Source organism: Cibotium barometz, chromosome 41 (genome assembly GCF_041138505.1).
Source record: "Cibotium barometz isolate CiBa-2024 chromosome 41, ASM4113850v1, whole genome shotgun sequence".
Lineage (NCBI taxonomy): Eukaryota > Viridiplantae > Streptophyta > Polypodiopsida > Cyatheales > Cibotiaceae > Cibotium > Cibotium barometz.
Window position 1 is genome coordinate 37,399,702 of NC_141086.1, and position 26,006 is coordinate 37,425,707.

At 40.0% G+C, this 26,006-nt stretch overlaps 1 protein-coding gene across 3 annotated transcripts in view; it reads left to right on the forward strand.

The window, feature by feature from the left end:
- The first annotated feature begins 22,743 nt into the window (after positions 1–22,743).
- LOC147614931 (uncharacterized) overlaps positions 22,744–26,006 on the forward strand; it is a 39,531-nt gene continuing 36,268 nt past the window's right edge. Inside the window, exons 1-2 of one of the 3 annotated variants that reach the window (XM_086780245.1) lie at positions 22,744–22,950; positions 24,337–24,412. In XM_086780245.1, the coding sequence (XP_086636371.1) occupies positions 24,337–24,412 (76 nt within the window). In that variant the 5' untranslated portion in view covers positions 22,744–22,950. Of the gene's footprint in view, positions 22,951–24,267; positions 24,413–26,006 lie in introns of those variants that run through there. The other 2 variants (XM_086780244.1, XM_086780246.1) reach the window with 2 other exon arrangements.

Here is a 26,006-nt window from a genome sequence, read left to right on the forward strand (position 1 = left end):
AAGTAGGTCGAGATTTGGGTGCCATAGGAGGATAAAAGACCTCAGCAAATCTTGTGTGGGCACCACGTGAGTCTCTGTCGGACTTTGTGTCACTCTTCACATCAACTTGTTTGATGTGAACATGGGATTTGGGTTTGGCCATTTGTGGAATAGGCACGCTGGAGGATTAGGAGGCCCATGTGGGGCAAAATCTTCATTTGTCAACATCATGTTGGCGAACAGATCTTCCTCCGCCTTAAGCATAAGCGAGGGAAATTTAGGTTCAATGGGGGATGGGCGCACTCAGGCAGCACTGACCATTTATGGAATAGGCACTGGAGGATTAAGAGGCACGTCTGGGGCAAAATCTTCATTTTTCAACATCATGTTGGCGAACTAATCGTTCTCGGCCCTTGAGCGTAAGCGAGGGCTCCTACCTTACCTAGTGCGGAAGTTCATGTTCAATGGGGGGACTACACGCACTCAAGCACTAGGTCAAAGGTTACAAAAATGGGGCGATTCAAGAAGTTAAGCCTGGTATTGCTATACCAATGCTTTGGCCTCCTGAAGATGTTGCTTCTCAAGGATGGCATTGGGATATGCGATCGGACGTTTTTTCCGTTTGGTGAGTTTTTGGGGGGTTACATGGGGGAGTGGTAGTTCGGCTCGATCGCCGCTCCCAGAGGAGGAGGATGTGGTCTTTATGGAGCCAGTGCGGATACTAACCCGATCGTCCCCTAGGCCAATGTGCTTAGAGTGTAGTTTCTTTTGGAATGTGGCCTTCTTTAGCTTGGCTTGCAACCATGTGATGACATTCAATGGGACAGTCGAAATCTTCCCATGTTGAACACTCAACATGTTGAGGAAGGACATGCCTTCGAATGTGGAGTGGAAAACTAATTGCAAAGGGAAATCCTTATAGTTATGGTCAATTCCACAACCATGGCATTGTGGTGTCACTTCGCAGGTGTTTCTTTTGAGGGCATTCAGCAACTCTATAGGGTCCTTGGTTGGCAAAGGAAACACAAAAGAGGTGGTTTCCCTATGGGTGCACCTATAGTGTGCACAAGTGGTTTAGGGTCCATGTGAGGCACTCGCAAAGGGAGAAGATGTGTTAGGGGTGCCTCAGGGATGGCAGAGCGCATGGGCTCCACAGGTTTAACAATGGACCTGGTTTGAATCTTTCCATGAACAATAGGGTTTGCCTGGAGAGACAACAGTTGGAATGGAAAGATTGGCACTGGAGAAGGTCATGGTGGGACTTTGTGTGAATAATTAGTTTGGGGTGGTGCCACCAGTAAGGCTTGAGGCCCGAGGTGAGAGGAAGGTAATGTTATGAATGAGCTATGGATTGTCATGGCGCAGAGGCCAATTGTGTGGAATAGCTTTCTCGCATGTTGTCATTGAGAAAGATCACCCATTTGTAGGCCTAATCAAAGGTGGAGGGGTCCTTGACCAACATGTGGTCGTGTAGCCTTGGATTGTGCAAGCCCAAGAGGAAACGATCCATTAAGTACTTGTCACTCAGTTTTTTCCTCTCTTCACAACGCAAATCAAGGTACTTAATGTGTGCGATGTAGTTGCATAATGTTTTCTCAGGTTTTTGTTCCAATTGGAACAGTTGGATGATGGAGCTCTATTTGGGTCCATAGGGTGTAAAGCCAAGTATAAAGGCATCTCTCACTACTTTGAAAGCCCCTTTGTGCTGAGGTTCCAAGAATCAAAATCATTGCACTGCTTGCCTTCAAGGGTTGAGTCCAAGGAGATGGACTTTGGTTGCATCATCGAAAATTTCAAATGCTTGACAAATTTGGTTAAAGACCTCTATGTGGAATACGGTGTCTCCAACACTGTGAAATTTGGCAAAAGTGTGATTTTTTTTGCCCACATGGGTTATGTATGTGAGGTTTGTGGGTGCAAGTGTTGTGACACTCCCCTTCCTAGAGCTTGTGCTAAGCTCAGAATGTCAAGTTGTGGCATAAGGGGAGGTGGTGCAAGGGTGGGGGTGGAAATAGATCAATGGATAGAGAAGAAGGTACATGAGTGTGCTCGGGGCATCTATCCACATTAGGATGAAGATATGGAGGAGCCTCACTAGATGAGGGCTCTTCAAAAATCATTTCACCCTCACACGGCCAAACATGTGTGGCGTGGCAACCACATGTGAATGTGCAATCGATGCCGAGGTGCCACCGAATTGATGCCGAGGTGCCACCGAATGGAATGGAGGTATTGGGGGCATGTAACCATGACGAAAAGGTGTCCATGATGTGTGGGGAAGCTTAGAAAAGCTTCAACGATACGTGCGTGGTCCTGAAATAGGAGTTTTAGCTCTCTTTTGTCTCGCACATGAACGCACCCTTAAGGTTAAAATGGTCTTTTGAGGCGTTTTATGCATGTAGAAACGACCCTAGTGAGTCGGGGAGAGAGACCATAAGCACCACTAAAGATTTAAAATTTTTATATTTTTTTTGGAAGGTACGTCCGTACGCTTAGGTTGGTACGCCCGTGTCTAAGGTTGGTACGGTCGTGGCTAAGAAAGGTACGGTTGTGGCAAAAAAAATTTACTTTTTCTAGGGATGGTATGTCCGTACGCTTAGGTTGGTACGGCTGTGGCTTAGTAAGGTACTGCCATGGCAAGAAATTTTTTTTACCTTTTTTGGAGGGAAGGTACGTACGTACGCTTAGGCTAGTACGGCCATACGCTTAAGTTAGTATGACCATGGCTAAGGTTTGTACGGCCCTGGCTAAGGAAGGTACAGCTATGGCCAAAAAAAATCTCGGTTTGGTACGTTCGTATGCTTAGGTTGGTACGACCATGGCCAAGGTTGTTACAACCATGGCTAAGGAAGGTACATCCATGGCAAAAAATGTACTTTTTTTAAAGAAGTTTTTTTTTGTTGGTAACGATTATACACTTAGAAGCGTATGCCCGTGGCCTTAGGTGTGACAACCATGGGGCAAGTTTTAATTTTGGAATTTGAATTTAAATTTCAAATTTGGAGAGAATTGAGTGGGAGACAACTAAGATCCCCTCATTAATGCAAGGTAGGTGGGAAAAGACTAAAGTTAGAGGTCTAAATTATTGGATTTCGACTAGTTTAGAGGCACTCCAACTTAATTAATGATTAATCTTCTTAATCCCATTATTAATCACCTTTTAACCCTCTTATTTAGAGGCACTCCAACTTAACTAATGATTAATCTTCTTAATCCCATTGTTAATCACCATTTATCCCTCTTATTTAGAGGCACTCCAACTTAACTAATGATTAATCTTCTTAATTCCACTGTTAAACACCTTTTAACCCTCTTCTTTGCCCTTTAATTACTCCTAAATGGTGAAGAGTTTAGGGATAGGGATTTGATAGGTGGATTAGCAATGTTTAGGCTAATCCAAGGATGTGATTACCCCTAAATAATCTCACTAATTATGTCTCTAATTAACCCAGTCAAAAGAGGAAAAATTAGGCAAATGAGACCTAACTTCTGCTAGTTCTTGCTAATTAAGGCCTAATGGGAGTGGCCTAAACATGGATTTGGGTCAAGGCAAGTGTTTAGAACACTAATGCCACTCTAATTAGTTTAATTACAAAGCAATTACGATTAATTTTTTGATTTTTTATTCTCTTTAAGTTTACTAATCACACTAACTAGTAGATTAGTGATAATTAGTAAAAATTAAGATATAATTTATGGTGTTTTGGGTTTTTTGATGGATTAGGGTTCTACTTAACAATGCTAACCTACCTATGCTAAGTAATTAAGCAAAAGAAATAAAAATTAATCTAAAAATTTAAGAAAAATAATCCATGTTTAAGCAAAAACCCTCTTGATTAGGCTCTCTAATCACCCAAATCTCAAGTTTTTTTCACTCAAACTAGTAGTAATCCTACTCTAAACACAAGGCTATGCATGAATCACAACAAAATACATCAAAAAATCAAAAAATTGCATGCCAAAGAGCTTACTTGGCACAAGGCTATGGAGACTCCATCAGATTCGAATCAAAGATGGCTTTGACAAGTAGCAGATTGGCGCTCCTTGGCCAAAGATGTTAAGGAAACCCTACCCTAACCTGTCATGGGAAGTTGCTTATCTGCCAAGCTCGAGCTAGGCTCAAGAGCTCTACCATAGCCACTCATCATCGCCATCCTCCTGCACTCATTGTCACCCCAAGGCGATTGCTCTAATCCAACATGTGATGCAACCTCTCGCGTGAAAATTGTGTGGGATCTCCATGGCAAAAGACAATCACGTTGGTAGTCTAATCACTCAAGCAAGAGGGAAGGAAGAGAGGACAAGTGATTAGTACTAATCACTCCCAAACCCTAACCCTAAGCACACCACACATGCTAGATTAGAGTTGCAAGAGAGAGGGAGAGAGAGAACACTCCATTTCTATTTCACAAATGGGAGAATGAGTTACAAACAAGAGAAATTAGCTTTTATAGTTCTAAGCCTTTTCCACTAGGCCCGCCGCCCGGGAGTAAGTGACCCGAGGCACCCATAACATAGTTACAAGGCTTTTCTCTATGGATTGACCAACTAACCAAGATCCTCTTGTTTGTCCTTCAAAGCTCAATACTTTGAGAGCACCCTTAGGGTGTTTCCCTCATCAAATGATGGGATTTCGAATATATAGTGCCAACTCCCATCACATAAGCATGCGAACATAGTTGTCATAGGAATGTGTTAACCAATATGTGGTTAAACAATATGACATGGATATATAAGTGTGAAAGTAAATATAGGAATAAGAAAAGAGTTATTTGCAAATAAAATGGAAACACAAGCACCTTAAAGCTATAAAAATATCATGTGTATATATAGAGTTAAAAATATATCCATGGTGTTGTAGTGTGTAATCTTTTAATTTAGTGGCACCTGTTTCAATGTAGCATTTGAAGATAACTTTTTCTTCCACCACCCAAGATATTAAGAGTCTTAGCCTTGGACTCATGAATCCTAAACACCTAAAGTATAAAACTTGAATTTTGAGACTTCCAATGTTAAATCCTAGTGTCTAAACCCCTCTATACACTCGATAAATTAACTATAAACACCTACTGTTATTTTCTTACATCTTGTTCACATGACCTGATTGGTTTGCATCCACCCCATACCTCTAAAAGACGTATTCATTCTCGCACATACCATGTGGTGAATCCATGAATTTACTCTTGATTATGGTGAAACTCAACTCATTCACCATGTGGTGAATCCATGAATTCTCTTGATTATGGTGAAACTCAACTCATTCACCATTGGCATGTGACAGTGCATCCGCCACTACGTTAAATTCTCCTTCTCATCAAAACCTTGGCTAATCGCTCCATATTAGTGCTCCTTTTGAACGAGGAAGGTGTAGGCTACTAACAAGTGCGGTCGTGTACAACAAGTCATACCTCTAAAAGACGTATTCATTCTCGCACATACCATGTGGTTAATCCAAGAATTTACTCTTGATTATGGTGAAACTCAACTCATTCACCATTGGCATGTGACTCAATGCATCCGCCACTATGTTAAATTTACCTCTCTAGTAACGAAGCTACAGGTCAAACTCTTGTAGGATCTCCACCCACCTAGCTTTTCTATCTTTCAACTCATTTTAAACTAGAAATCCATTTCAGATTTTCATGGTCCATCCAGAAGTAAAAAGTAGCACCATACAAATAATCTTGCCACTTTTTTAGAGCATGAATAATAGCTAGTAACTCTCGCTCATAGGCCGAGTAGTTACTATGAGTGCGGTCAAGCTTTTTGCTTTCAAATGCAATAGGGTGTCCCCTTTACATTAAAACTGCCCCTATCGCCTCCCGACTCACATCTATCTCCAATATAAATGGTTCATTGGGATCCACAAATACTCAAAGCAGGTATCATGGCTATGGCCACCTTGGGTTTTTCAAAACTTCTTTATTGAGGATCCTCCCAACGAGTAGTTTTCTCCTAACCTCTGCTCTGATACCAATGTGATGTCCCTATCACTATGAACATGCATGGGACACACTCCGACTATGCGAAGATGGAGAAGGCAATGCCTCATGTTCAGCTCTCAGCCATAGAGCAGAATGAGTAGTCCCCCATCCCACCAACCTATATGTAGTTGCCTACCTACCCACAATAGCCCAGATGCCCGCGATACTCCGACCCGGGTCTCACCCCTAAACTCCAGACCTACTTGTCGCTTGCTCTTCTACGTGCATACTCGAAGTCCAATCAAGCCCATGTATGCACTACACACTACGTGATAACTAGAGAGTTTTACTAGGGAATATGTACACATGTAATTTGATGCTAGATGCCTTGAATATAACTGAGCTACAATCAAGGAGAGGGAATAGTGGACTAGTGGAGAGAATAGTGGAGAAATCTAAGGAGATAGTTTAGAAATTTATTGGGCTTCTTGTATCCTTGTGCTTGCCTATTTAAGAGGCTCTCTAATGAAGAACAACTCATGGGATTATGCATCATTTGAGCTCTCCATCTATATTTCATTAATCTTGTTTTACATATCTTGGTTATGCTTTGATTTATCATCCTGATGATTATGAGCTTTGATCCACATTAATGGTTTGATTCTTATCATCTTGTCTATGCCCCATCATCTAGCATTTAGTATCAGAGCTAGCATTCTAATTAATCACCACTAAACCTATTATTAAAATATACTTTATCTCTTATTCCCTTTTCTTCTTATTTTCAAGGAAAGCTCCCAACTCTAGTGGAGGATCCCATCACTTTGCACAATCCACCATTTCTTACAAGACTTTTTGGGCATCTTCATCTACATAAGGTAGAGCAGCAACTCAATGCTCAGGCACGAATTTGCGAAGGAGCTCTGGTTTTTTACGTGTCATCAGTAAACTACCAAAAGAGGGGAAATCGACCATTTGCCTCCTATGCACTGATTCAATGTAATTCCTCTTAGTGTGGTGAGAGGAGCACTAGTCAAGCAAGGTACGGACTTTCATGCATAATGGTGAAGAATCGAAGCACAACCAATCAAATTAGTTGCCTCTATTTTTTGTGCTAGCTTTGACTCGTAAAGTAATTAAGGATGATAAGGATGTTGTTATGGGTCATTGGTGGTTCCAACAATTAATGAAGGTGTAGGTAAACACCTTTAATTGTTGGTGGTTCCAACAATTAATTAAGGTGTAGGTAAACACCTTTATTTTATCATTTAAAGAAAGCCCCTTGATTTAAAGGCAAAAATCAACCCTCCAAAGAAGCTGGTCATTCTCTACACACAATATAGAGAGTTAATTTTGATAATTCACTCTTATTAGCACTAATTTTTTAGCTTACCACCATTGATCCTTGAAGTATAAATCTCTCCTTAAGGAGTTTCTAATCACTGCCTTAGTTGTACACTACATCATCTTGGATGACACTTTTCCCATTTGATGCCTCCAATTTGCACAACATTTTACATTGAGAATAGTTTCACCATTTGTATGGAAGTGGGGAGCTCATAATGACCAGTGATGGTGGGGAATCATCAAATACAAAATATGTAAAATATGTGAACACCATACATAGGTTGAGAATTAAAAAAATCAAGAAGAAGACCAACAAAAAATTCAAACCACAAAAAAATGAGGGTTTTCAGGGTTCTTGTGCAACCACATGCATATGTATGGAGAAGGAGATCTCTAGGTGTTTCATTGTGATCTTATTTTTGTAAAATGGTACACTCCCTTAGCTATAAGAGGAAAGACCCATTATTTATTATTTCGTCTATTATGAAATCCACTAAAATTGATAGATTTGTTGGCAAGAGTTTTCGCACTGGCAAACAAGGATGAAATTTGTTGTAATGAAAAAGAAATTATGGAACATAGCCAATGGGAGAGAAAAAATTCCAAATGCAAGAGAGCGAGAAGCTATATGGATAATAGATTTAAAAAAGCTCTCTCTATTATAGCATTTGGGCTAAGTGATCGATATATTCACCACATTGATGGAAAGGATACCTCCTTTGATGCTTGGGAAGAGCTTGAAAAACTCTTTGGAAAATCAAGCCAAGAGCTCTAAAATCTATTTGATTATTCAAAACTTCAAGCTCAACCTAAAAGTGGGTGAATCTCTACTAGCACATTTGAATCATATGAAAAGTCTAATCACTGAATCAGCTTGGTTGTAAAATCAACATTGAGGAAGATGTAAGTATTGCTCTTTTGCTCAAAATCCTACCATACAGAAAGACTATGGTAATATAGTAATGACTCTCAAAAATCTTCCATATCCTAAATGGTTGATATCATTGCCTCCTTGTGGGAAGAAGAAACTAAAATCAAACAAAAACAAGGGATCTTCAAGCATGATGAGGCCTACTTCACCAAGAAGACATTCAAAGGGTCTACATCAAAAGCTACCTCCAAGGCCAACATGAAGTGTCACTTTTGTGTGGCAAACTTGGCCATTTTGAAAAAGACTACCATATCAAAAAGAAAATCTTAGCAAACCTGGTAGAAGGAGATAACGAAGAAGATGACATCGACAAGGTTAAGGTCTCCAATGAGGCCAATCTTATTTGTGTAGATATTAATTGGGCTTTCTAAGTTTTTTTTGCTCATTGAATCATAACCCATAGTAAGTCATAAAGTTCAACTTAGTTCTCACTACTTTATAAACCAAATAGTCCAAATCAAAGTAGGTACAAGGATTGGGACATATTTGTTGACATTAGGAGGTGGTCAAGCTATGTATCTTTCCTGACTACTATCAGGGACAAGGGTCATCAATTTAAGGGGGAGGATTGCTGGACAAATTGATGAGGGATATTGAGCAAATAACCTTTGTCATTTGTCAAAGGTTGGACCACCTACGTAAAATCTTTTAATAGCACTAGAGAGATTATGAGGCGGTTGTGGATTTGATGGCATTTCTAGTGGCCATTTCACCTTGGATGAGGAGTATGGATACTATCTTTTTGATCCAGATGGTCTCACATTTATTCTCTATGGATGGGTGATATGTACTATGACTATCCATTCAACCCGAGAGGATTTATTGCTAGCCTTATCATCGACAATGGTTTCCCATATTTACCATTACCCAAGTAGTTGGAGAGACATTCTTTTGGAGTTTACATAGCTCGGATTCCCATTTGATCCAAGTGGTTACACAATTAGTCTCATTATCAATGGCATTCCACATTCATTTCCATTTGATCCTGGGGGTCATACGACTTTGGCATCAACATCACGCAACCCATGTTTTTGATATCCATTTTCTTTGGCATCGACACCTAGTTATGGTTGATTTTTGGCTTCTATATATAGCCTTTTGTATATGCTTGTTTATGCACGACCACCCTTCAATTTTGAGGATGAAATCATTGTAGGAGGCATGGTTTGTAGTAAAGTGATTTTAGTATGCAGATGCACATGGGGTGTGGGCCTAATCACATAGGACATAGGGCATCTTTATGCATATGGGATTAGGGCACATTTAGCCTTGGGACTATAAAAGGTATATGGCCTATGTACTTTGTAACTTTTGTTATTTTTTGATACCTTTTGATCATTTGACATCTATACACTTACCTTTCTTAGAGCTTATGCTTCTAGGCTAATTCATGGTGGCAGTCTTTCCATGTCTAGGTGCTACTCCCTATAATGAGTGGATCTATGGTACTTCCACCCTTGGCTTTCATGGGAGCTGGCTCATGAACCCTCATGTGTGGATTATCACATGGCCTCTTGGATATGGCTCAGATCGTTTCATCTCATGTACTTTCTTTGCTCTATACTACATGATGATGATGGTTCTTTGCAAATGTTAGCTATGGCTATGGCTTTCTTAGATGAGAGAGAGAGAGAGAGAGAGAGAGAGAGAGAGAGAGAGAGAGAGAGAGAGAGAAGGTTTTTTCCCAAAAAAAGAATAAAAATTATAGTTAAAAAATAAATAAAAATAAAAATTGCTAAATAAATTGAGGGAAGATATTTTTTGATTACGAGGGGGGGGGTTAAGTGGTTTGCGGTTTATCTTTTTGTTTTTTGTTTTTTAGTTTTGGATTTTCTAACCAAAAAAAAAGGAGAAAAGTGGGAGGGGTGGGGGCGGAGGGCGTAAGCTTTAATGGGGTGAGGGGGACAAATTGTTAAGGGTGTATGTGCACGCATGCATTTGTGTGTGTGTGTGTGTGTGTGTGTGTGTGTGTGTGTGTGTATGTGCACACATGCGTTTATTGGGTGTATGTGTACGTGCATGTTTGTATATATATGTGTGCATGTGTGTGTGTGTGTGTGTGTGTGTGTGTGTTTTCTTTCATGTGGATAGAGAGTGTGCATATGTGAGTGTTTTGTGTGTGTATGGGTAGTGACTCGAGGGTATTTGTGTGTGTGTGTGTGTGTGTGTGGATAGAGAGGGGGGTATTTATGTATTTATGAATGGAGAGTGGGCATGTGTGGGTGTGTGTGTGGGGGGGGGGATAGAGAAGGGTGTTTTTTTTGTTTTTTAATTTATGGTTTCAATCATTCCCAAGTTTATATCTTTGTACGATTGATAGGAGGTATTACAACACATATATACAAATGAGGTTTATGCTTTTTGGCTTACCTTGTGAGTTCATCAATGAGTTAAAGGGGAAAATGTCTTGTTCATCCAATGATAAAAGCTTTGATACCACTGATGACATTGCTGATTGATAGGGCCACCACACTTGGTGTGTCCATGAGATCTTCTGACCTCTATGGGGGCGGTGTCGACTCATGAATTACGGTGGTAGCCATTGTTCCCCCATATCTACTTGAGTTTTGGGGGTGGCATCACATGCATGGCTTTGGGTCTCCACTCCATCTTACATTTGTTATTTGATGATTTGGTTTGTTGCGAAGCTTTGTGGTGTGGGTTCTTTTGACCTCATAACCCAAATACGGGGGTTCCCTTCATTAAAGACTTGAGCTTCTAGTAACTTTGTTAGGACTAGCAGGGTGTGGGTATAGATGCTAGAATGGAACCAAGATTTGGGCCGTCTTGCTTAAGTCTCTTTACCTTATGAGATTGGGGTATAGACAACGAGGAATGGTTTCCCTCATATAAGCCTTGAGTTTCTACCATCTTAATAGGGATCTAGTGGGGTTTGGGTTGTGGGTAAAACTCTATTGCTTGAGGCTCTCGCTTATGTAGGCTTTTGTTGAGATATTAATTTTAACTAGTATTACATAGACATTGATGACCCACCTAGGTGATAGCCTTTACATTTATTCTACTAGCATAGCTAGTGAGATTATGGGTGATATGCCGCTAGTTTATAGGTTATGTGAGCCACTTTGGTGTACTAGAGTTATGACATAATTATAGCACCAGCTCATATAGTCGAGTTCACACTATGGATTGACCTTTATAAGTTATAATAGGAGAGTACTTTCCCTTATATTATGTACTTTTATTTCTTTAGTTTATGGTTATATAGGGAAGAGAAGAGAATAGAAGAAAAATCAACCATATGTCTCATGTGTGCCTATCTACTCTTGTGTGTGTGTGTGTGTGTGTGTTTACTTTCAAGGAGCTCAAGATCATCCTCTCCCCTGCATTCTTCTCATGGTGTTAGAGTGTCGGTTCATGTAAAGATCTCAAGAGGAAAAGTAAGAGGCAAGTAAAGGAATCGGTACTACACGGGTAAGGGTAATTCCATCTCTTTTCCTTTGTGACTTTGGAGCAACACCTTTGGTGTAATACCATCCTCTTTTCCTCTATGATTTTGGAGCAACACCTTTGGGTTAGATATGAGAGCTACAGGTAGACAAGGAAGTCACTGTCTCAGATTAAGGGGTAAGGAAGAAGACCCTTGTGCAAGTAGTTAACTATGCTAACTAAAAATTTTGGCATTTTAGCACAATTTGGGTATGTTTCAGACCCCGTTTTAGCTCTATAAGTTTTCCCGTAGCACTATGAGCAAGTGTTGATTTTGATTGTGTATGCCCAATTTCTAGTTCGAAGCAAAGTTATGACAAAAATTTGGTTGTAGAACAATCTGTGCAAAGAATTTGAGACTTGTAGGTTGTTGGTGGATATATGTTTGTGTGATTGTTCCATATATTATTATAGTATAACATGCATATAGTACCGCTTTGTTGGAGATTGCAAGTTTATTGTAAGTGTAGAATTACTTACACAATAACGATTTGGTAAGTTGCTAAGGTAATCATGTCTGACGGTCTATCCTAGACTGTAAGTAAGAAGTTGGACAAGAATAATTTCTAAGCATGAAAGTTCAGGTTAACCAATCTCCTTATGAGAAAAGGATATTGGCGGGTCATCAAAGATTACTAAAGAAAATCCCACCCCACAGTAGGTGCAAGCATATAAGGCATGGCATGAAAGAGCTAGAAAGGTAGTGTACTAGCTAATCTATCAGGTGTGTATACATATAAAGCATGGCATGAAAGACCCAGAAAGGTACTAGTTATTTATCAGTGTGACAAACTCCATGGTTGTGTATATATAGAATGCACAAATGCATAAGAAAGCTTGGGACACCTTGGTGAAGATTTACATTACAAACACTCAAGGTTAAAGAGCTTATAGATAGCCTTACTTCTATTAGATCACTAGTAAAGATAATGATGATATGGTATCAGCAGTGACCTTGAACGGTCTTATTCATCCTCTAAAAAATCACATGAGCATGCTTTCTACGGGGATACATGTAGAGAAAGAGGCAAATCATCATCTAGAGACATTGGTATATGCCATTTTGGAAACAGAAATCATGGACAACAACAACAAGAATCTAATGTACAAACAAGTGGAAGAGGCCACTCTAGAGACAGGGGAAACCGGAGAAACCAAGGTGGTTAGCAAAGAAATCAAAATGCAAATAATATAAAGTGTTATTACTATGGCAAAGCAAGGCACATTACAAAACGGGCTGCTACAAAAAGCAAAATGATATCAAAAGTAAAAAATTACAGCAAGGCAACTATGCATCATCAAGTAAACAGGGTGATGACAAAAGTGAGCAGTTGTTTGTGATGTAGCACATGCTCAATTTCATGATAGGAGATGTGTTAGGGATGTGGATTTAGGCATCTCTAACCACATGACTAGTCATGGTGAGTGGTTTAGAGATATGCAAAAAATAGAAAAACTAGGGTATGTGGAAACATGTAATGATAATGTGTACCCCATTGTGCATGTTGGTAAAGTGCCATTGTCTATGCAGCATGATAAAATGAAGTACTTAGCAGATGCAATTCATGTTCCTAATATTATGAAAACCTTATTTTTTATTGGATAGATGGTTAAGCTAGGTCTATAAGTGAGGTTCAATCCTCAAGGTTGCTTTATGGAAGACATCAAAAATCAGTGTCACTTGGTTGCAAAGGGTAATAGAAATGGTAGGATGTCTACTTTAGATATTAATATGCCTAAGGTAAAGATAGCCATGTTTAACATATGGCACAAACACATTAGTCATGTGAATATACAACATCTGATAAAGTCTATGTAGACCCAAAATATTATTTTACAGGTTTGCCAAAGTTTAAGGTTGATGGTATGCACAAAGTATGTGAAGCATGCCAGCTTGGTAGAAGCCGGACAATCATGCTTTCCCACATGAAAAGCATGTCAATGCAAAGGCCATTGGATGTTATACATTCTGATGTATGGGGAATCGACTAAGACTACAACAATTGTAGGTTGCAAGTACTATGTTACATTCATTAAGTGTGGATTTATTTTATGAAGGAGAAAAGTGAGGTGTTTGCTTACTTTCAGAGATTTAAAGCCTTAGTTAAGAAGGAAAGTGGGGGAGAATATTCTCCAATGAGTTTAGTGATTTCTTGAGGAGGTAAGGAATCAAGAGGCAATTCACATGTAGATATACTTTGCAACAGAATATCATTACAAAAAGAAAAAAGAGGCACATTGTAGAAGTTACTCGTACCTTGATGATTGAAAAGAATGTGCCAAATTATTTTTGGAATGAAGCAACACTAACTATTGTTTAGAATATAAATAGGACCCCCACCACTGTAGTTGTTCGTGGCTTGATGCCTGAATAGAAGTTTACAAGCATAAAACAAGATGTGTCTCACTTGAATATGTTTGGATGTATTATATATATGCATGTTCATGATAAAGTGAGAACCACGTTAGATCCAAAGGCATAAAAACGCATCTTGATTGGTTATGCTTTGGAGCAAAAAGGTTATAGATGCTATAACCCTACGTGAGATGCAAATAAGCAGAGATGTTGCCTTTGATGAGATGAGTAGCTGGTATGCACAATGGAGGCAATTGGAGATGAGTAGCTAGTATGCACAATGGAGGCAATTGGAGATGAGTATGCACCAGTAAAGGTAACTGAAGATGTAGATGTAAGAAGTAATGATGATGTCCCACATATAAAGCAGCAATCACATGTGCTTAGTGGACTTGGAGAGTCCTCTAGCAATGGATCTAATGTCAGTACATGGTCAAGCAAATTGAGGATAGATGCATCATCTCGTGGTAGTACATGTGTTGGTACACATATATCATGTAAAGGGAAGGAAAAGATGGATCAACCTTCTGTACCCGATTTGTCAACATGTCACTCTTATGTGGATGGTGACTCTAATGGCTTCGGGGGGTTGAGCTTTAATGAGAAGCTTGGTGTTTCATTAGTGGTTACTTCTAGTGTATGAAGAACCGAGGCTATTTTGAGGACACCCGACGGTAGTCCAAGTATATGCAAGTCTACTCGGGTTAGATACCCTATTGTTGATAGGTTGAGATATGATGGATATACAGCCCATCATTACATGACCATTACTAAGTAAAATTTGAGATATGTTATTGGACTTGTGAAACAAACCGCCCCTCCCCATCCACACACACACGCACATACATATATACCCATACCATCCACACACATAAACACCCCCCCTCTCTATCCACACACACACACACACAAAACACTCACACGTGCACACTCTATCCATATGAAACACATGCACGCATACACACACATGCACATACACCCTTAACAAGCCCCTCTCCCTCTCGATCTAATTATTAAACCCCCTATCTTTTACCCCTCACTCTCCCCATTTTCCAACACCCCCCTCTCTATCCACACATGCATAGAAGACACACATGCACCATATGACACACACACACACACACATATACCCTTAACCCCCCATTTTTCTCTTCTTTTTTGGTTAAAAAATCCAGAACCAAACCATTTTTTTTTAAAAGATAAATCACAAACCTAAAACCACCCAAACACCCCCTCCTCTCCCCCAAATCACAAAATCTCCTCCCCCAAATTATTTAGTAATTAGTATTAACTTTTTCTTAATTATTATCTAAAATTATTTATTTATTTTTAACTATTATTTATTTATTTTTAAATTTGAACAAAAACCCCTTTCTCGTTCTTTACTTTATTTTTTTATTTATAATATCTACCTTATTTTTATTAACTGAAAAAGCAAAACCAAAAACCCAACATAATTTTTTTAAAAAGTGTATATACAAAATAATAATTATTATAAAGAATAAATACCCAAAAAAAAAAAGAAAAAGAAAGAGCCTCCGTTGACCCACCCCGACTGTGGATGGCTTGTATTAGAGGCCAAGCGGGCTAAGGCACGGCGCACCATGACACAAGGGGCACATGCTCGTTGCCATACGGGCGCGGGGTAGATTAGATAACCAGGGCGCCCGCCAACAAGCATGCACGAAGACGCGATGCAACCACATGATTGCCCAGGCGCATGCGCATGCGCAAGAGCATTTAAGTGAACATGCAGGCGCATGTGCAAGCGTATGAGTGAGTGCAGCATGCAATGTAGGAAGCAACAGGTGCAGTAGAGCTAGGCATCGGGTGGGCAACACATTAGGCGGGCATGCATCCCACAACGAGAGGCAATTGTAGGCGGGGCATAGAGCAGCGCCAACGTGGGCGACAAAGCATCAATAATGTGTAGAAAGATGCCAAGGGAAAGAAGAGAGGAGGAGGATGAGTGAGAGAGAGAGGGGGAGGGGGAGGAGAAACGAGAGGAGGATGAGTGAGAGAGAGGGGGAGCCGTCATGGCCGCCAAGAGAAGAGGCAACGCGGTAGGGGATGGACACGTCAGAAGCTAGAAATGACGATAACGATAATCTTGCTTTTCATGCAGCTACATCTAAGGCTTAGGTGGCATCATCTCGTACAAATTCCCTCAGATCAATGCCACCTGATTGTATTGCAGAGCTGTACTCTTTTTTTCTTTTTTTTTTAAGTGGAAGAAGACCTAAGACAAAGAGAGCTTTCTTTCATTTTTCTATGAAAATGGGATAGAGATAAAGATAGATCTCTTAGCATTTTTTTTTTCGAGGAATAGAGAAGGGCATAATAGAGAGAGGGAGAGAGATAGAGCTCCATTTTTTATAGAGAGAGAAAGAAAGAGAACCTTTTTCTTCCTTTTTTAGAGAGAGATTTTACAAAGAGAGAAAATAGGAGGTAAAAAATCAAAAGAAAAGGAAAGGAAGAAAGAAAGGAAAAGAAAAAGAAAAAGGAAAAGGAAAGAAAGAAGGGGAAACGAAAGGAGGAAAGAAATAGGAGGATGAATATTTAAAGGAAAGAAAGGAAACGAAAAGTAGGGAGAAGGAAAAAAGAATTAAAAAGTAGAAGAAGAAGAGAAGGAAAAGGTAGGAAAAAAAGCAAAGAAGAGAAAGAAAAGGCAAGAAAAAAGCAAACTAAAAAAGGAGAAAGAAGGGAGAAGAGGGGAAGAAAAAAGGAAAAAGAACCCAAGGAAAAGTGGAGAAGCAAGAAAGAGAAAAAGAAAAGAGAGGAAGAAAGAAGAAGAAGATGTCGACTCAATGAAAAAGAACAACAAATACATGAAAAGAAAAAAGCGAGAGGAGAGGAAGGAAGAAGAAGATGTCGACTCAATGAAAAAGAACAACAAATACATGAAAAGAAAAAAGCGAGAGGAGAGGAAGGAAGATGATAAAAAGATGGAGCACTGTTCAACATTAGGCAACTCAAAATTCAACACATGATGGTAATAAACCACTTTGACCTAGAATTTTTTCCCAATGGCATTGCCAGGGTTTCTTGTCTTCCACGGTATCCTACTCTCAAGCCCTTCACTATTGGTTCATGGTGAAAATCTTCTAAAACGTGCTTCTCTTCACCTTGTTTTCACTCGTTTCCTTTCATAGAGTCCTTGTTCATGCTTGAGGCATGCCACTCCACACTTGAACACTTTACATACTAAGGGCTTAAACCTTACACGAGGAATGTAGTTATTTCGAGGCGGATCTCATTGATCAAGTTAGACAACCAAAAGCAAAGTATTCCAAAATTTACAAGCACCCTTACCTCGTTTTAGTGATGTCTGACATGCATTGATGTCCAAGGAGGATCTCATTAATCAAGTTACTAAGCTGGTTTGACAAACCACAATCAAAGGACTCCACAATTTACAAGCACCCTTACCTTATTAGGTACATTTTTTAATGGGGAGGCCATGGTGAAAGCTTGGTGGATGGTATGACCCACCATCACCTAGATTCCCTCAATAGCTACAATCACAAAAGGTTGTCCTCATGCCATTATGACCACTTTATTGGGCACCCTGATTGTGTCAACAACCAACCCTCAAATGATAAACCTCGGCATGAAAAAGCCTCTCAAATCTTCTCTCAACCAGGCATGGTGAAAGCCTGGTCCATGTTACCCACCTCACACCCGAATTCCCTCAACAAGTGCAATCACAAAAGGTTATTCTCATGCCATTATGATTGCTTTATTGGTCACCCCGATCTCTCAACAAACCAACCCTCAAACGATAAACCTCGACATGAAAAATCCCCTCAAATCTTCTCTCAACCAAAGTGAAAACATATCAAGGAAAGCAGCAATATGAGTCGACGAAAGCAAATGAGTTGGAGCTATCACATGAAGAAGAATACACACACACACACACACACACACACACACCTTCCCATGCACAACACCTACAATAATCACCGAGGGCTTCACACCTCACATACACATCTCACATGAATAGGCATTCGCCATAGCTAGCACTTGCACCAAGCCTTGTCATTGACAGTTATCTAGTTATCCTGGTACATCTATGGATGGGGGGGCCTTGGTGGGCAAAAGCATGGCCCATGGTATAACCCATTGCCTCGATCCTCTTCATCGATTGTGCACGAATCATTGAATGCAACATGTAATGAAGCGGCCCAATCTCTAGTATTGCCATGAGATATGGGAATCATATCTTGAGTCATGAAATCGGGGAATCATACCTTGTCACGTAACAAACAATTATGGACCACCATTGATCGTTGCTAATAACCAAATGAAGGTGGGATTGGTGCATAAATTAGTAAAGTAAGCCACGAGCACTCTTTCTTTGTGCGAGCCCAAACAACTTAGAACCCTAGAGATGAGGCCTCACATTAAAGCATTTTTATGCCCACATTACACCACGTGCAGTAGCCTCGACTTGCTTTCCAACTCAAGGGCCAACCAAACTCTATCTCCAATACTCCTTGAAGCTTGTGGATCGACTACATCTTTGACCATCCATGCCTCTCCGAAATTGGCAACATTCATCTTCACCATATGAGCTTGGTGACGCGAGGTCGAGGTCAACATTAGGAAGGGGGGGTATATCACCACTTTGCACCGGCCTACCTGCTTGCAAGTCTCTATCGTTTAGGCACTTCACCATCTTGCCCGCATGTAGTACACAATCCCATTCCTTTCTCTACATTTTTTCTTGATTGTGTTTTGTTGGATTCTTACATAACTTGATGGTTGCTTGCAATGATTAGGATTGAGTGTAGGTTTCTCCCTCTCATGAGCTTCTTCTCTACCCACCACTTGTGAGTGAGAACCACTATGGAGGCCACCTTCTCCTCACGTCCATCAAGGTGATTATAGCTCTACCTTCACTCTCATAGCCATGGAAGCTCTTTAATGTGACAATGGAGATAGGATGCGAAAGTCGGGACCAACGCACCCACATGGGAAGTTGCTTTTGCGACTCTACGGGATGACACTTGTCTTGACAGGCTAAGGTAAGCTCTTGTCTTGAACATATTAGTCTACTTTACTCAAATCACATATTAAGTAATTTGAGTAAAGTAGACTAATGTTCTATTAGTCCAATTTAGTCTATCAAAATAATCAAATTTCAATAAAATTCAAAAATTACTTATTTTGATCAAATCTAATCAAATAATTATTTAAAACTTAATCCCTTGCACAATCTACCTTAACCCCCTATACAATTCAGCCACCATTACTACTAATTTTCTACTATGATCAATGCTACAATTCCCACTAATTTCCTACTCTAATCAACCCTATGAAATTCATTCTAATCTACTCTAACATTACCACCATTCTAATCTTCTCTAACATTGCCCATTTTTATGTAGCTACAAATACATAATAAGTCAACACACTTAGCTTATTAAGAATATCAAAAAGTAAAAATTAATTCCTATGAAAACGCAATGAAGAAAACGCAAGCTAGATAATGCAAAATCATACTAATAAAATTCAAGCAACACTATCCAATCCCAAAACAAGCATAGTTCATGACGTGTCATGCATGTTAGATGGTTTTCATTCCATGAGCAAAGGAATGAAAACCACAATCAACAAAGTTACACTCCCTGACAATGATACCAAAAATGTCAAGCCTTATGGTTGACAACCATCATTGGTTTTATTGTTCAACCCTCATGTTGGCTCACGCTCACTTTTGAATAGTCCTCCTTCTCTCGTTCATGTTGTTACACCACAACGGTTCCTCATGTTGAAAAATAGAGAGCAAAGACATATGTGTGGCCTTCAAGGCTTGAGTCCATTGTCGTGCAAATCTTCACTCATGTAAGAGAGGAGGAGAGAATAGTAAAGAGAAGAGACAACCAAGTTGGGAGAAGCCATGCCTTCTCAACCTTTATTTATGAACACACCCACACATGTTAGCAAGGAGTTGTAAGAGAAAAGAGAATCAACACTACGCTCTATTGCACAAATGAGAAGTGTAACCTTACAACATGGAGAACGACTTATATACTTAGTAAGCCATTGCTCATTTGATTGCTTGAGATTCTTATATTAAGACTTTTACACTTGTTTTACCTTGTGAGCCAACTTATTTGTGATACAAGCTTGGCACACAAAGCACAAGAATAATGTAAAAGCTCTATACATGTCACGAATGGTGGTGGGGATGACACATTACAAGCTCTTATACAGGTGCCAATTATAGTTAAGTGGATATATGTGACCATGAATACAATTGTAAAAGCCATGTTAACCGATTTGGGTAATAGTTGCAGTTGAAGGTGTATCCTAAGAAAAGTAGAGCTAGGTTTCCATGCAACAATTAGTGCCGAGCAACGTAATTAATTTAATCAAAAATCTAAGGTTCACGATCTACGTCATCTTCTCTCTCTCTCTCTCTCTCTCTCTCTCTCTCTCTCTTTGGGGAGGCACAAAGCCTCACGGGCTTGGCTTGAGCTCCAGGTTTTATAGGCATCCCTCAAAGCTTCCAGGCTTAGGCTCACTAACCGCCTCAAACAACCAATCCAGAATATCCTAAAAATCAACCATGTTATGATTCATCCCTAAGGTTCCGGTTCCTCACTATATCTTAGATTCATTCATCCCTAAGATTCCTCACTTGGTTACAAATTAATTAATTCAAAAGCTTCCTTTTTTTTGGAACCAATAATAAATATCTATTACATATTAACCATGGACAACCAAGGAACAAGGAGAGGAGAGAAAAGGAAAATCTTGGATTTCTAAAAAATGAGAGGAAAAAATCCATTCGATTGCTATTATCTATTAGCATACATGTGCTGTCGTTTTTGACCCTTTGTATTTCGGCTTCCATTCCTGCGTTTCACTTCTTAATGCCTTTTACATACCGCAGCAACACGCTGGTTGAGTACTAGTATATATTACTTGAAATCAGTCTTTACATCTAGACCCATTTTTGGGCCGTATCGAAGAAAATTCTAATTAACAATGGGTTTCAAAATGAAGGAGGCATTGGTATCCTACATCTGGCCACCCATTGTGAAGCTAGAAGGAGCCCTAGGATGCTCTCTCAATCCTCCACTTGGTCCTTGATGATAAGGGAGATGGTGGAACTAACTGAGGTCTTGGCCAAAGGGAAATGGGGAAACTTAACTTGGATAGACAAATTGTTTTCAGTTGCTCCTCAGAAAATTACATGCTCGGAATTTTGTAAAATGCTTTGCAACAGCTAGAAAGAGAATTTGAGCCTTTTGGTCTGGTATGGTGGAGAGAGAGTATCTGGGAATTCCATGTTATCACTTGGGTTACGGTGGACTCAAAAGTTTGACCCTCCTCTTGCATCATTGGATATTGAGGTGGTAAGTGCCTTAATAACAAAGGTATTAGACACTTAGCTGATTGTTGGGACAGTAATGCTGCTAGATGGATAGAGTTAAATGCATTATCCCTGGAGTTTCAGTCAACCAGAAAAGAGAGAGACTTGATGATGCAGGTGTTGGAGCTGCTATGCAGAGTGAGTTATGTTCCACAACCACAGATATTTCAGTTTGGATCAAGGATTGGGCATGGTTTAATGGTGTCAAACTGAAGGATGGAAAAACTAAAGACATTTATGCTCTCATGAGGAAGGGAGATGCTAATGTTATGTACTGTAATAAAATATGGAATGTAAAGTGGAGTGTGGCAAGTTGGAAAAAGAGATGGCATGTGCTATGGAACTCTAAGATGCCTAGAAAATTTCAGGTTTTTTTGTGGAAGGTTATGCAGGTCTTCTCTGGAGAGTGGTAAACATCTGTTTTGGGATAGCCCTGCCCTAAGAAGCACTTGGGGACGAGGTGGATACAGAAGGGATTAAATTTGTAAATTTTTTGGGAGGATTGGCTTCTTGGGAAATGGGCAATTAATGATGAATGCAGTGGACTAGTTTTTAACATTATTAGGGCTTGCATCTTATGGGAAATTTGGATCAGCAGAAATGACATAGTGTTTTTGAAGACTACTTGTATAGGACTACAGGATTATGAGCCAATGTATAAATGCATTTGCAAATGTTGGTCGTTCTGTAAGGTAAATAAAATATGGCATGTGGAGTTGGATGTGCTGATTCAGAATGTATAGAGGAATATCTCATAATGATGCCCTAATGTGGACTTGCTAGCTGCAAAAGTTAGATGCTGGATTGAGAAGAAAAGGCCCCCTAGATTTGGGCCCAAAACACAGAGATGGTACCTTAAGGAAAAGCAAGTGGATCACATATTCGCGGCTTTTATTGAGAACCCGATTGGCACAAGACCTACTGTTAAGGTGTGGTCAAAACACGGAGGGCTACTGGAGAAACAGTCTCCCCGGGGCTGCACTACTGAGGCTATGATGGAAGATTGTTTACTGTGGGATATCAGATTTTTTGGGATCAATCCAATTTTTTTATGTAAAGTAGTTAAGTAGTGTGGATGTGGGGTATTAGAGGTTGTCAGAAAGTGGGTGTGATATATGTTGTTGGTCTTACTTTCAATAGTTAATATATATAATCGGGCGGTAGCTCAGTCTTAAGGCGTTTCGTTGTCAAAACCCAGGTTATGGGTTCGAACCCTGCTGGCTACCTCGATTGATGCCTTGTCCTTGTGTTCCGATTGAAGCCTTGCCCCTGCTTTGTGGGATAAAGGGGGTCCCACGCTTCTAACGCCAAACTTAAAAAAAAAAATAGTTAATATATATACTCAAAAATGTATAAGCGCAGGCAAATTTGTAACTGCGCTTGGTTGTCCATGGTTGCTGTCAGTGTTGCCCTTCGCGGCTTCGCCTTTGAGCCAACTGTGGGTTTTCATCCTCGGGTCTGCTCCGACCGAGCTAGCGGAGTTTCGGTTGTAGTCCAAGATTGATCAGACGCAGAGTCTTGTAGAGAAGTTCAAAGCTGTCTACTCCAAGAAGGAATTCGAAGCCAGTTGCAAGAGTTGAAGGTTGATCGTCTGTGGTTAATTTCTGTTTCTGTTTTTTAAATCACAGATGTGGAGAGAGAGAGAGAGAGAGAGAGAGAGGACATCATTAACGTCTACAAAAAACCCAAAGGGTAAAAGATGTTACATGTGATCCATCTCATGAGTAAACTGGATGTCAAGACAACATTGAGAAAACTACATGCTGAACAGAAATACAAGGCGAAAGTTCTAAGTGGGCCTTGCATGTCAATACAGCAGGCAGCAAAAGAATCTCAAGTGTCCGGACTCATAACGTGTTGTCCTCTCAATGATGCTGAAGATTTATGGGCTTATGATTTAGCCATATGGGCTCATGGACAGCTTTATTGGCTTATGATTCAGCCATATGGGTTTATGGGCTATTGGATAAGCTATGTTGACCGGTATCCACACGGAATATACATATTCTTGGCATTTTCATAGGGCTTTTTGATGACAGCCTGTGTATATGAATTATTCATGGTTGTATGTTGATAAATCTAGAGCGTGTGCTTTCCCAAAGCTTATACATGATATTTCTCTTTGGGTAATAAAATACTCCAAGGGGGGTTTGGCCCATTCTGGCCTCTATGTGATGCTAGATATGCACATCTCTCTTTTCCAATTTTGTGGAATTAAGTGGAATATGTTAATTTTTAAAGGTTGTGGGCAATTTAGGTGCTTAATTGCATTAAAGGTCAAGTGTTTTGTAAAACCCCTTTGGCCCACTCGGAGTTACAGGCTCCTCGGAAGCGAAGGAGGAAGAGAGAGTGGAGTTGACAGAGTAGCTCGTATGGCCAAAACGTTTCAGCTGCCTCTGGAAGACATCATCATGACAGAACTGAAGGTTTTCAATGGAGAGCTCGTTAAAGAATACAGCATAGGTTCTAACACAGATGAAGCTTGGCAACAGCAATACCGATGGTATTGTGAAAACATACAGCCGTTGACAAAGAGCTACAACATGAGCAAAGCAAACTGTGCTTTGATCAGAGAAGAATAAAAGGGCACACCAACGGCATCGGGTAGTGTCCTTAACAAAAACCTAGAGAAGGTTCTGAAGAAGCCAGATACAAAGGGAAACACTTACTTCGCCAACTTGTGTTTGTCAATAGCACATGATGCTGTCTTCACATATCTTTGCAGCTTGTTTGTCTCTGATGATCTCTACCTTATAGGATAAGTCATGTCCAAAACAATGCGTTTTTTTTTTTTTTTTTTGGGGTGGGGGGGGGGTGTTATTTAGCTTCATTTCATGTTAGGGTTAAAATAAAAACAAACTTCAGCCTCTTATGTTTTCACGTTGTTCATGTTTTGCAGATGTCACAAGCTATCTTGAGGCTTTATAAGAACAATTTATCCAGTTTTCACGTTGTTCATGTTTTGCAGATGTCACAAGCTATCTTGAGGCTTTATAAGAACAACTGTTTTGGTGGAGCATTTCGTTGTTTCTCTAAGATTCCAGGTCCTCTATTTTTGTCATTGATTTCCAAATTGCTGTTGAATTTGGTTTGCGTGAATCATAGGCAGCATATGGATATGGTTTGTGTAAAAAATGTAATCATTTTAAGCATCCATTAGCTGTGAGTGGTATGTAGAGGCATCGTCAGATAAAATTTGACATCGGAAGCATTGTGTACTTAGAGAAAGTAGGAGTGTCAGCTTTAAGCTATGCTAGTAAATGTATAGATGGGCTCTTTCAATAGATTAAGCTTGGTGTTTGTATGATCAAGTACAGACGAGATTATACATAACAGGGTGCCTCCATTATTGATGTTTTTTGCATGACTTTAGTATTATTTTTTAGGCATCTTCTTGGAACATCTGGCTGAAAGGAAAGGTGGAAAGAACTCAGGATGTTACTGAGCAGCATATTGGGACAAAAAACTCCTTCGATTCATGTGTGATTGGATTTGACCATATGCCTTGCCCAAAGCCTAGAAAGCTTGCATGATTTTTGTCAAACCATGTTTAGATGGTTGGTCCCACCTGGCATGTGACGAAGCAAGAAGGGGGGGGGGGACATTCACTTCAAGATGAAATTGTATAACTTTGTATTTTCAGGTTATGTTGGTATATGCAAGTGCAGTGAGTTTTAATCCTCTGGAGCAGTCTGTACAAGATGTGCAATTCAAGGTAGGTGTGCAATTTTCAGCAGCTCCAGCCAATAGGTATCAATCATACACAGAAGTCTGAACATCTCATGGCTAACAGCAGTCTACAGCAGCTAGATGGCAGCCTGAGATTACTGGCTACAGCTTAAAGACCCGATAGGTAACACATTCTCCAGATTTACCTTGCGTGGTCATCATAGAAGCTGCAAAAGCTGGGCTAAAATAGCTCCACACAGGTGTTTGTGGATGCTGCCGTATAAATCCAAGGTGGTGTACACTCAGCTCAGCAAGCTGCTCCATTATAGATGTAGCTCATTCAGCCTTTGTAGGTGGCAAGTTCTACAAACCAGTTGTTGTTGCTCATGGAAAAGTTTTTGCAGATTCGCGCGTTTATTGTTTGCAGAAAGTAGGTCCCGACATAGAGAGAGGGGGAGACAGAGGCAACCAACGTGAGGAAAAAAAACAAGATCACGACCAGCACATTAATGATGAGGATTAACAAGATGATTAAAAAGGAGATTAAGAGGATTACACAAGGGAGTCGTGAAAAGCATATTTGGTCTTTTTAATAGGAGAGTCTCCCCTTTACAAGGTGCGTGCATATGCTGCTACCACGCATGCCATATGTAAAGGCATGATGCCAAGTGTCCCTAAGAGGTGTCACCTTTACACGACATCATTGCTTACATAAGATCCTTCTAAGAGGTTGTTCCCACACACACAGGAACCCACACACTAGTGGCTGTTCACACACACTAGAACTGCCTTATTTAAACCTAAGCTTACATCCACTAGCGTGCTAGTTTACACAACCACCCATCACTTTTTTATTCCACATTAAGCACCATTAAAATTTAATATTCTCTCCCATGGTGATAATGTGGCTAGAAAGCCCAATTAGGTTTGCTTTTTCTTACGACTACTACTTTTTGTTGTCGGAGGTAG